Source organism: Nicotiana tomentosiformis, chromosome 8 (genome assembly GCF_000390325.3).
Source record: "Nicotiana tomentosiformis chromosome 8, ASM39032v3, whole genome shotgun sequence".
Classification (NCBI taxonomy): domain Eukaryota; kingdom Viridiplantae; phylum Streptophyta; class Magnoliopsida; order Solanales; family Solanaceae; genus Nicotiana; species Nicotiana tomentosiformis.
The window spans coordinates 107,053,169-107,065,671 of NC_090819.1; the positions used below are offsets into that span (position 1 = coordinate 107,053,169).

Sequence of the window (12,503 nt, forward strand, 5' to 3'; positions counted from 1 at the left end):
GCTAACATGGTCAGACAGGTATTGGAAAGCCACGAAATCACCTTCCACGAAGATGAATTACCACCAGAAGGACTGAGTCACAATAGGGCATTGCACATTACGATGCAATTTGAAGATAATTTCATCACCAGGGTCTTGATAGATGGGGGTTCAAGTCTCAATATATGTCCATTGACCACTTTAAAGAGACTAGGTAAAGTCCTACACGAGATATGAATGGGAAGTATGAACGTGAAGGCATTTGATGGATCTCAGAGAGCCATCATTGGAGAAATAAACCTCAGTCTACAGATGGGCCCGACTTGGTTTGATGTCGAGTTCCAAGTGCTAGATATATCTGCTACTTACAACCTATTGTTGGGACGACCATGGATACACACCGTCGGGGCGGTGGATTCAACTCTGCATCAGGCTGTGAAGTTTGAGTGGAATCGTGAGGAGGTGATCATCCATGGAGATGGAAGTAACCCCATCTACACCAATCAGACTGTTCCATTCATCGAAAACATAAAGAAGCTGGGTGGAGAAACATACCATCGCATTGAACGAGTCAACACAATTGAAAAGGACCGATGGTGGAGCAGCAAGATAGAAAGCATACTGCTATGGACAGGATATGAAGCCGGCAAGGGTATCGGCAAAAACCTTCAAGGGATCACCAAACCCGTACAACCACAGTACCATGGTACGACTTTTGGACTCGGATATGAATACACATGGCAGGAATACCAGGATTGGTCACCACTACGGCGTGCTCCTTATTATCCACTGGAACAACTGGTACCACCTCTACACCAGACATTCCATCAAGCTGACAGGATGTGGGGATTTGAGGAAGATGAGGTTTTGGCTGGCATGAGGAAGTTGTTTCTAGATGAAGAAGACATGGACTGCAATGCAATTGATAAGGAGGAGGAGGAAGACCTTACCATTCAGACTATGGAGGAAAGAGTTGTTCTCAATAACTGGACTGTTGCACCATCACAGGCCCGTCGAGTTCCTGGGTATCCTGTTTCTGGGTATCCTGGCAAATTAGCATGAATTATTTTAAAATAGTTTTGAGCATTTGAGACATTTTTCAATATTTTGTTTTGAAATAATTACTCGAGCCATCGAGCTGCACTTATTGACGTTTTAAAAGTTTTATTAATGCATTATTGCTTTTTATATTTATTATTACCTTTCTACATTTCTTTTCAGCATAATTATTACATATCTTGATGAATCTATGACTGTGACATGTAATGAGACAACACAACCTAAGGATAGTGATTCAAAGGATCTGGAAGATGATATAATACCCGAGAAAATCATCAGAGAAGTAAAGAACTTTGAAAACAAACCGAAGTCTAATTTGGAGGAAACTGAGGCCGTTAGCTTAGGGGATTCCAAAACGGTCAAGGAAACACGTATAAGCATTCATCTATCACCGTCAGAGAAGGAAGAGTACATCAGATTCCTAAAAGAATACGAAGACGTCTTCGCATGGTCCTACAGTGATATGACTAGTTTAAGCATATCCATAGTAGCTCACAAACTACCCACCAATCCTATGTGTCCACCAGTAAAGCGCAAGCTCAAAAAGTTCAAGCAGGATATGAGTTTAAAGATAAAAGAGGAGGTCACCAAGAAAATCAAAGCCAAGGCTCTCCGAGTGGTCGAGTACCCGACTTGGTTGGCCAACATTGTGCCAGTTCTGAAGAAAGATGGGAAAGTTAGAGTATGTGTTGATTACCGAGACCTGAACAGGGCAAGTCCCAAAGATGATTTCCCGTTGCCCAACATACACATACTGATTGACAACTGTGCCAAGCATGAGCTCCAATACTTTGTGGATTGCTTCGAAGGATACCATCAGATCTTGATGAATGAAGAGGATGCCGAAAAGACAGCTTTCATTACACCATGGGGAATATACTGTTACAAAATGATACTGTTTGGTTTGAAGAATGCTGGAGCCACCTACATGAGAGCCATGACAACCATCTTCCACGATATGATACATAAGGAAATAGAGGTGTACGTGGATGACGTTATCATCAAATCTAAAAGGAGTTCGGATCGCATAGCAGACTTGAAGAAATTTTTTGACAGGCTTCGAAAATACAATTTGAAGTTGAATCCTGCAAAATGTGCCTTCGGAGTCCTTGCTGGAAAGTTGTTAGGATTCATCGTCAGTCACCGAGGGATTGAGTTAGACCCATCAAAAGTCAAAGCTATCCAGGGCTTGCCACCTCCAAAGAATAAGAAAGAGGTGATAAGTTTTTTAGGGCGCCTCAATTACATCAGCCGCTTCATAGCACAATCAACCGTGATATGTGAGCCAATCTTCAGAATACTAAGGAAATATGTTGCAACAAGTTGGACTGAAGAATGCCAAAAGGCTTCGACAAAATCAAGGAGTATTTATCTAAACCGCCAGTTTTGGTCCCACCAAAACCGGGAAGGCCTCTACTGCTTTATTTGTCCGTATTAGATGGGGCTTTTGGTTGCATTTTGGGACAATATGATAAAACTGGAAGAAAGGAACATGCGATATTTTATCTAAGCAAGAAGTTCACACCTTTTGAGGCCCGGTACTCTTTATTGGAATGCACCTACTGTACTTTGACATGGGTAACCCAGAAGTTGGGACATTATTTATGTGCATACACTAAATATCACATATCAAGGATGGATCCACTAAAATACATCTCTTAGAAACCCATGCCTACGGGTAAGTTAGCAAAGTGGAAAATATTACTAAGTGAGTTCGACATCGTCTACGCAACTCAGAAGGCAGTCAAAGGGCAAGCATTGGCAGATCATTTGGCAGAAAATCTCATAGATGTAGAATACGAACCATTGAAAACATATTTTCCCGACGATGAGGTGTCATTCGTAGGAGAAGATATCACCGAGGCATATAATGGTTGAAGGATGTTCTTCAACGGAGCAGCAAACTTCAAAGGAGTAGGCATCAGAGACGTCTTAGTATCAAAAATCGGTCAACACTATCTGGTATCCACAAAACTCAGGTTTTCATGCACCAACAACATGGAAGAATATGATGCCTGCATCCTGGGACTCAGATTGGCCGTTGACATGAACATTTAGGAACTGTTAGTAATCAGAGATTCAGATCTTTTGGTGCACCAGGTTCTAGGGGAATGGGCTACGAAGAACACCAAAATATTGCCATATTTGCACTGTGTACAAGAGCTGATCAAGAGATTCACAAAGATAGAATTCAAACATGTTCCAAGGATTCAGAATGAGTTTCCAAATGCATTAGCCACTTTGTCTTCCATGATACAACATCCAGATAAGAATTTCATTGATCTTATCCCAATAGGAATTCATAAACAACCAATTTATTATGCTCACGTTGAAGAAGATATTGACGGAAACCCGTGGTTCCACGACATCAAGAAGTACTTGGAAAAAGGAGAATACCCAGAGAGCACTACCCACACTTAGAAGCGCATGCTTCGCAGATTAGCCAACAATTTCTTTCAAAGTAGAGGAATTCTGTATAGAAGGACTCCTGACCTGGGATTACTGCGGTGTGTCGATGCCAAGGAGGCATCCAGGTTGCTCGAGGAAATACATGTTGGAACCTGCGGACCCTGCATGAATGGTTTCGTTTTGGCTAAGAAGATACTAAGAGAAGGATATTTCTGGATGACTATAGAAACATACTATATCAAGTACATTCAAAAGTGTCACTAATACCAGATACATGCTGACATGATACGAGTATCACCCAACGAACTTAATGCAACAAGTTCACCCGGGCCTTTCTCCGCTTGGGGTATGGATGTCATCGGACCAGTCAAACTTGTTGCTTCAAATGGACATAGGTTCATTCTGGTGGCCATAGACTACTACACAAAATGGTTTGAAGCCACATCTTATAAAGTGGTAACTAAGAAGGTTGTAGCAAACTTTGTTCGGGACCGCATCGTTTGTCGATTTGGGGTACCGGAGTCAATCATTACTGACAATGCCGCCAATATCAACAACGATTTGATTAAAGCCATGTGTGAGACATTCAAGATCAAACACCGATACTCTACAGCATACAGACCGCAAATGAACGGAGTCGTAGAAGCTGCCAACAAGAACATCAAGAAGATATTGAGAAAGATGGTAGACAATTACAAATAATGGCACAAGAAGCTACCATTTGCTTTACTTGGGTATCGTACCACAGTTAGTACATCAACTAGGGCAACTCCCCATCTACTGTTTTATGGTACTGAAGTCGTTATTCCCACCGAAGTGGAAATTCCTTCTTTAAGAATCATACAAGAAGATGAGCTCAGCGATGCAGAATGGGTACGAAGCCGGTATGAGCAACTAGCTCTCATTGATGGAAAAAGAATGAACGCAGTATGTCATGTCAACTCTACCAGAACATAATGGCAAGAGCTTTCAACAAAAAAGGTCTAGACGAGGCAATTCACGACAGGGCGGTTGGTGCTAAAGCGAATCTTCCCACATCAAGATGAAGCAAAGGGGAAATTCTCACCCAACTGGCAGGGCTCTTACATGGTTCACCGAGTATTGACAGGAGGAGCACTTATACTTGCAGAGATAGATGGAGAGATTTGGCCAAAACCTATCAATTTGGACGCAGTTAAGAGATACTATGTTTAAGATTATGTTTGCACTTTCCATTTTACGTAACTGAACTACACTTGACCTGATTCCCATTTAAGAGGGGATACCTAGGCAGCCCTGTGGGTTCGGTCACATCATAATAAAATCTTCATTTTCCCTATGGTCAGAAACTGGGGCAAGATGTCGAGTTTGCCCGATCTCATCACGTTTGGAACCACCAAGGAATGTGTTGCCGGAAGTAGGCATTTAAACTGGGGCAGAAGTTTGAGGAGGACCCTCAAAATTCCAAAGCAAGGAGGTTGCAACATCTCAAAATGTGTCACAGTCACTAGTTCATCTAAACTATTTGATCTCGTGCATTATCATATATTTCAAACAACTACATTTCTGAAAATAATTTGTCAAATACATGCATGTTTTTCGAAAATTTGTTTCTATGGCAGTCAGGCATTACCCAGGGTAACTCAAGCAGGGCCTCAAGGCAAAAGGCAAAGCAAGGAAATCGAGAGCACAAACCAACCATTCCCCCGCAAAACTCAAGATTTTTCTTTGGATGCAGGCACAATGAACATAACAGGAACGTCCACAAATATATAAACACAACAAGATCACTATCTTCACAACAACAAGAATTTCTAAACGCAAACACATCAAGCTAAGAAATGCTTTATCCTCTTGCACTCAGTCATTGCTTTCTCTCGCATGAGGCTAAGCATTGCCTCCATTATTGCATAAGGCTAAGCACTGCCTTTCTTTGCATGAGACTAAACATTGTCTCCATTCCTTGCATGAGGCTAAGCATTGCCTTTCTTTGCATGAGACTAAACACTGTCTCCATTCCGTGCATGAGTCTAAGCATTGCCTCCACATTGCATAAGGCTAAGCACCGCCTTTCTTTGCATGGGACTAAACACTGTCTCCATTCCTTGCATGAGGCTAAGCATTGCCTCCACATTGAATAAGGCTAAGCACTGCCTTCCTTTGCCTGAGACTAAACACTGTCTCCTTTCTTTGCATGAGGATAAGCATTGCCTCCATTATTGCATAAGGCTAAGCACTGCCTTTCATTGCATGAGACTAAAAACTGTCTCCATTCCATACATGAGGCTAAGCATTGCATCCATATTGCATAAGGCAAAGCATTGCCTTTTCTTGCCAGAGATTAAACAGTGTCTCCTTTCCTTGCACGAGACTAAGCATTGTCTCCTTTCTTCACATAAGGGTTAAACACTGCCCTCATCTCATACAAGACAAAGCCTTGTCTTGTCTCATCCTCACATGTGACTAAGAATCACCTATTTTCTATATCAAACAATCTATATTGCCACATCTTTGTATTTCATGAGCAGAAACGTCGCCACATTGTCTGAAGGCATCATGGTCTAGAGGCATCATCCTCATAGCTCGAGGACACCATTTCATGGCCTACGAATCCCTTATTATACGCTTCATGAACCAGGACATCATGGTCTAAGGACATCAACATCATCGTCCGAAGACAACCCTCATGGTCCGAAGGGAATTTGCATCATGTTTAAATTTTCGCAATAGCCTATATATATTCACGTGTATCGTGTTTTAAGTTTTGCAGGTAACTCAGGAGGTAACTATTCTACAAACGGGATCAATTTTTGCTCCGGTTTTCGTTCACAACGTTCACATCCCTAACTATCTCCAATATAACCGATGATCAGCAATTGATTACCTTTTGTTCTATAACCATTCAAATATTTGCCTGATACATCCGTAATTTCCAAATTCGCATTCATGACCCAACCTAAAATATCCATTACCTACGACACTATCCTACCCAAAAGAACCTTCCTGAAACATACGACCATTCTTATAACAACTCCATCGGTTTCGTTCGACGTTGGATCCAGAACTACACACGACCTGATTCCCATAATACCAGGGATATGTAGGCAACTCAAGAACCAAGGTTCGGCACCCATTTTTTCAAAATACATCATTCTTCATTCAATTCGGACACAATTGGTCATCATTTTCTTTACCCGACAACTCTTTCATCATTCCCGTGTAAAGAGGGGTAACTATTGATACCCAATATTGCCCTCATATTTTTTAAATAGTATATATTCTTTCAAAATATTATTTTACATCATTATTTAATTTACAAGATTTATACAAGTATTTTATAATTTTCCATAATTTTTAGAGATTTAAAATTAATTTTCTTGCATTTAAATTACTTGAATATTTATTAATTACCCCTTAAATTATTTTGTGATGATTTAATCACCCAAAGTTATTATTTGCATCAACATATGTGTTTCAGAATATTTTATATAAGTATATTTGTATTTTACGCTGTTTACATAATTTTGCAATAATAGCCTATATTCATGCATAATTATATTTTTATTATATTATTTGTGCCAAAATAGCATTTTTATATTTTTCTAATGTTAAGCTACTATTTTCAATCATTTTACTACACAAGTAATATTTTTATTACTTATAAATTACTTTTTATAAATTATTTTAAATAAATTTTGCATATTTAATTTATAGCCCCAACATAGGGCTAATCTCGGACCAAATATGGCCCAAATCATTAGCCCAACACCAAGAACCCAAGACAAACAACCCTCTAATTTGACCCGGTCGGTACCCATTTGAACGCCCCGCCCCGTTCCCCTTCATATCTTGGCCGTTGATCTTAAATGATCAACGACCCTAATAAACCAACCCATTTCCATATATCCCTCCCCTCTAACCCTAATCTAATTTCCCTCACCCATCCGCCCCTGCACTCTCTCATCTCCACTCTCACATTAAACCCAGGCTGACCATGGAGATCTCTGCTTATCCCTTCCTTATGTGTGTCCATACGCGGGTTTACTTACCCTTTCTTGTTACTATTACTCGTTTTATGGTAACTTTCGTTACCATTTCACTTATGGCCAGCCAGATCCGGCTTTGATTCTATAATTCTGGATGCTATTGTGGGTCTATGCACTGGAGAAGAGAAAATCTCTCTTGTATATGGTATATCCTGTTGATTACGCCATGATTGGGGCTTGTGAATGATTTGCCCTAAGTTCGACTCAAACTAGGGTTTGGATTCCGATTTTTCTTTTACTAGTCCCATTACAAATTGCATGCAATATTTTCTTTCCTGATTTAGGTTTAATTGATTATTTTCCTTGTTTGTTCATCCGAATTTATCACTATATAAACCTTTTCCCTAATCCCCTTTAACGGACCTTATGACTGTTATTACTCTCACTATTCTCTTCTTTCACTCGTTCCTTACTTTGTTACACTCGAATATTTTTTGAAACTGTTGAATCCTTGGCCGGCTAAAAGCCAAGGCCATGATACTATGAAATGACCTCCTCTGGTGCAAGCACTACTCGGAGCCCTTCTCGGGGCTTTTGTGAACTCTGAAGCATCGGGGATTTGGGGTTCCATTATCTTCTTTCAATTGCTACTACTGAATCACTACTGATATTCTATGTTCCTCACTCTTTTCCTCGTTTAACTTTGCAACTGGTTAGTGCCATGCACCTTCGTAATCTTACTTCTTTCTGTTTGTGCTTATGTTATATGCATTAGTGTTATCTGGATTTCTCTGAGTTAGTTTCGATATTATGCCATTTCATATACAATTCTGCTTATTTTAGCATTACTCTATAGTTCCATTTGCTTCAATTATGTGCAAGTCTTGATGTTAACTCATATGTATAAGGCCAAGTTGATTCATGACGCCTGCCTGATTCGTAATTGAAACCTAATTGATGGCTATTGAACTTTGTTTAATTTCTTACACTGAAACCCCTTTGTGAGACTATGTTCTTGCTCGAAATTTCTCTCTTCATGTTGAATCCTTTATGCCTAATTTGCTATTTCTCTGCAAGTCATGCCTAAATGTTTAGCCTAATATGCCAGCCTTAATTGTATCCAACCTGAATGATCATTATGCTACTTATACATGTTGCTTATTCTGAGTTTGGCTTCCTGCCTTGTTTTGTACTATCATGATAACTAACTCATGCCCAGAATGTGTTTTAGTTCCTGTTGAGAAATTCATGCCCAACTTGTTATCTTTATGGAACTCTCCTATTAGCTATGATCTTTTCCCATGCAATTTGTAACTCTACCGTGTTCCTGACTTGCTCAATCTTGTGTTACTTAGTATCAATTGAGAACTTTAGAGTAGATACCATAACCAACACTTTTCCCATGTGTGTGACCAACTAGCATAAGGTTTAATGCTTGTCTGATGTGAAGGTGACATATTTTGTTCACTATAAGTCCTCTAGTATTGTAATTGATACTCAGCATGTTAAAATTTTCTCATTCTCGACTAAGTGATTGTTCGAACCTGTTCTGTTATGTTGTCTTCATTAAGCCTTCATGTTGAAACTTTTCATGTGAAGGCTATGCTCTATTTTTTCTTGTCTATGACTCTATTAGATTTTCATGCTTAAATCTTGTGTCTAAGGTTCTTTAGGCTAATTCTGAATCAGTTTACTTTTGAAACTTTTTTTTGGAATAGTTCACTATCCTATGATGGTCAATTCTATTACTTTATCTTTGTTTCTAAAAATGCAAGCATGAATTTGCCTTGTGAACTTGTCTGTATTTCATGTATTCTTGTCCATGTGTTTTGGCTAGAATTGTTGTTAGCCTTAGGAATTAAGTATAAAAATTGTTAATCAATTCCATGAGTATTTTGTCACTTGTAAGGCTGAATTGGGCATTCCTTTGGTTAAGTAAGTTATTCATTTGCGCCTGGTATGTTGGGCCTGCTTTGGTACTGGAGGTCTAAAATGCAATGTTCGCATTTGAAGTTTGGGTCTGATGTTCGTATGAAGTTCTGAGCATATTGGAAGGAGCAAATGTGTTACTGTGTTATTCTGTATTTGTAATTGGTCCGGGGCTATGTTCAATATGGTCTGTAATAACTTGTAAAATTGAATAATTGGGGAAATCAGTGAAATTGGAGAAACGGGTACATTCTAATTCTCACATGAGTGGGTAGAAAATATGCCTATAAGATCTATGTGATCTATTTGATATTTGCTTTATATGCCTTTAGTTTCATGTGTAGAAAGCCTGCCTATAGGAGTCACGCACACACTTCACTTAACTTGTCAATACATGCCAGTTCAAGTATTTGCTATACATGTTTCCATGTCTGCTACTATGCACATTTAGACAACATGCCTATAGGGTGTAATAGCACATGCCTTACTAATCTAGATACTATGTTTATAGGATTTTAAATAACCAATTGGTCAAATTGCTTCTATTACTTTAGTACACTGCCTCGCTTGGATGACATGTCTATAGAAATAAAGTGTTATAAAATCAACTTAATTGTCAATTGCTAGAAATCCTGCATATAGGATGTTGTTGTGCATAAATCTATTTATGAGATCAGTGTTGTTAATACTAGACTCTCAAAGTTGTGTCACTGCCTAATCACGCAACAGGTAGGAACCATACCTATATGACATTATCTGCCTAAGGTGCACACTTATAAAAATCAACATTAGTAATCTGGTCACTCGTATCACTTTATTGCGTCACCAACAATTAAAATCATGCCTATAGGACTTGTGATATTTTAACCTGCCTATACGCTGCTTATATAATCTTGGAATCCAGAATCACCTAGAAACCATACCTATAGGACTTTAAATTTTGATTCTGAAATCATATACTGCCTAATCTAAAAATCTGTGACTGATCGTGTACTTTTGTACTTATGTGTGGAGGCTAACTTGAGCCTTTCATTGCTATTATGTGCAGTCCTACTTGTTTTGAATGTTGACTACTTTTTATGATTTTGAGCACCCTAAGTAAAGTCTAGAACCACCCAAATAGAGGTCCAAAGCCTTCTCGACCATAGGTATGAGACAGGTAGTGCACGCATAGGGTACGACCTAGAATTGAATTAGAACGCTTTTAGGTAAACAACTTAAACATAGTAATCGGGTAGCAGGAGATGATAGTATGTGCCCGTTGAATAATATGAGCAACTCCTGCCTAAAAAAAGTTGCGAGGTATTATTTATGTTGTACGGGGTGATACTTTAGGCTAAAAAACTAAGCCCCTCCTTTTTTCTTTATATACTTGACATCCACAGTTAGTCGTTTAATATAGACCGGTGCATTTGTATCCTTGTAATCATACTAAGATTTGTACCGATTCTCATATGTTTTGATAAGACTTTTTAACTTTTATTCTCTCTTTATTTATTTGATCACCTAGCCTAATTACATAATCCACATAGTTTAAAATTTGGTCGGGACCTACACTTGTGGACCTCGAAGAGTGTCTAACACCTTCTCTCTGAGGTAATTAATTTGAGCCATTACCCGATCTTTGGTAATGTTGACTAGTCAAACAGAGTTATTCGCAAATAGGTACCCTAACGCACCTTAAAAATTGTTAGGTGGCGACTCTTATCTTTTAATACCCATTTAAAAGAGTTGTCATATGTCGAAACCCGATTTTGTGAGAAAAGGGGGCGCGACACTCCCATAGGAAAAACATATTTTGGTTTAGGCATTTGCTCATATAATCTCACTAAAAAGGGGGCCATTTTCATTGTTACTGTTCCGGCTATTAAAATTAGATCTGCTTGTCTAGGACTCGATCTTGGTACTAGTCCATAACGATCAAAGTCGAAGCGTGAGCCTATTAGTGAAGCAAATTCAATGAAGCAACAACTAGTACCATAGAGAAGCGGCCATAAACTAGAGAGCTTTGGCCAATTTGAAAGATCATTTAATGTAGTTGAAATAACTGAATTTTAGGTTGTTCGATCAAGTAAAGGAAACTGAATGAAATTCATAACTGTCTCAATCTTATTTTTTTTTGTTTTTCTTTTTATTGTCTGAATATTCAGGAGCTAAGACCATTCCAATGCCCCCTTTGGCCATGCATAAACTAAACCAATAATTAAGATAACAACGAAAATGAAAGCTTCTACAAATACAGATACACCCAATATGTCGAAACTCATTGCCCATGGATAAAAAAATGGTTTCAACATCAAAAACAACAAAAACTAGAGCAAACATATAATAATGGATTCGAAATTGTAACCAAGCATCACCCATTGGTTCTATACCCGACTCATAAGTAGAAAGTTTCTCCGGCCCTTTGCTAATCGGGGCTAACACTCCGAAAATTAAAAATGCCAAAATAGGGACAAGGATGGATGTTATTAGAAATGCCCAAAAAATCGTAAAGAAGAAACATAAACACACTCCTATGAATGTGGAAAATATATTGGATTCGATTGGTCGATTCGAATTGGAATTGTAAAGTCATCCATAACTATTTAGCCAAAACAAGAATTCATTTTGATCGAACCGTCTAGTTTGCTTTGTTTATTAGTTTATTATAGGGCATATCTCATTGCAAAATTCATCAACTAGAATCCGATTTTATTTCCATTATACTTATTTCTATTTTATTTAGTTAATAGAACATTCTAACTATATATTACTCTTATACAAATTCTCTTGTTTCTCTTGTTTTAATCCAGCTTTTTCTCTAAATACGAAAAATTCTAAATTAATTACTTATCTTATTTCTTATTTAAATAGAAATTCTTTAAAGATTTCTATTTTTTCTACAAATAGAATCAGGAGGTCTTTTTGTATTTTTCTTATTTTTTTCTTAGTGATTTAGAATAGAACAAGTAATCAAATAGAATAGAAAGTATAGGAATTTCCATCTCAAGATTTAGAAGATCTTGTGTTGGTATATTCCTTATTATTATTATTATTATTATTATTATTATTATTATTATTATTATTATTTAATAATAGTATTAGGATTCGAATCCAGGTGGCGGGGTTTTTCTTGATTGAATACAGAAAAAGAAGACTACCTTTTTTGTGTTGTGCTTC

At 38.1% G+C, this 12,503-nt stretch overlaps 1 protein-coding gene across 1 annotated transcript; it reads left to right on the top strand.

Annotated features, from left to right (window-relative positions):
- Positions 1–216: 216 nt before the first annotated feature.
- On the top strand, positions 217–3,459 carry LOC138897962 (uncharacterized). Its single transcript, XM_070183989.1, has 3 exons — positions 217–1,019; positions 1,201–2,254; positions 3,139–3,459. The coding sequence occupies exons 1-3, from the start codon at positions 217–219 to the stop codon at positions 3,457–3,459; spliced, it is 2,178 nt and encodes a 725-aa protein (XP_070040090.1).
- Positions 3,460–12,503: the final 9,044 nt, after the last annotated feature.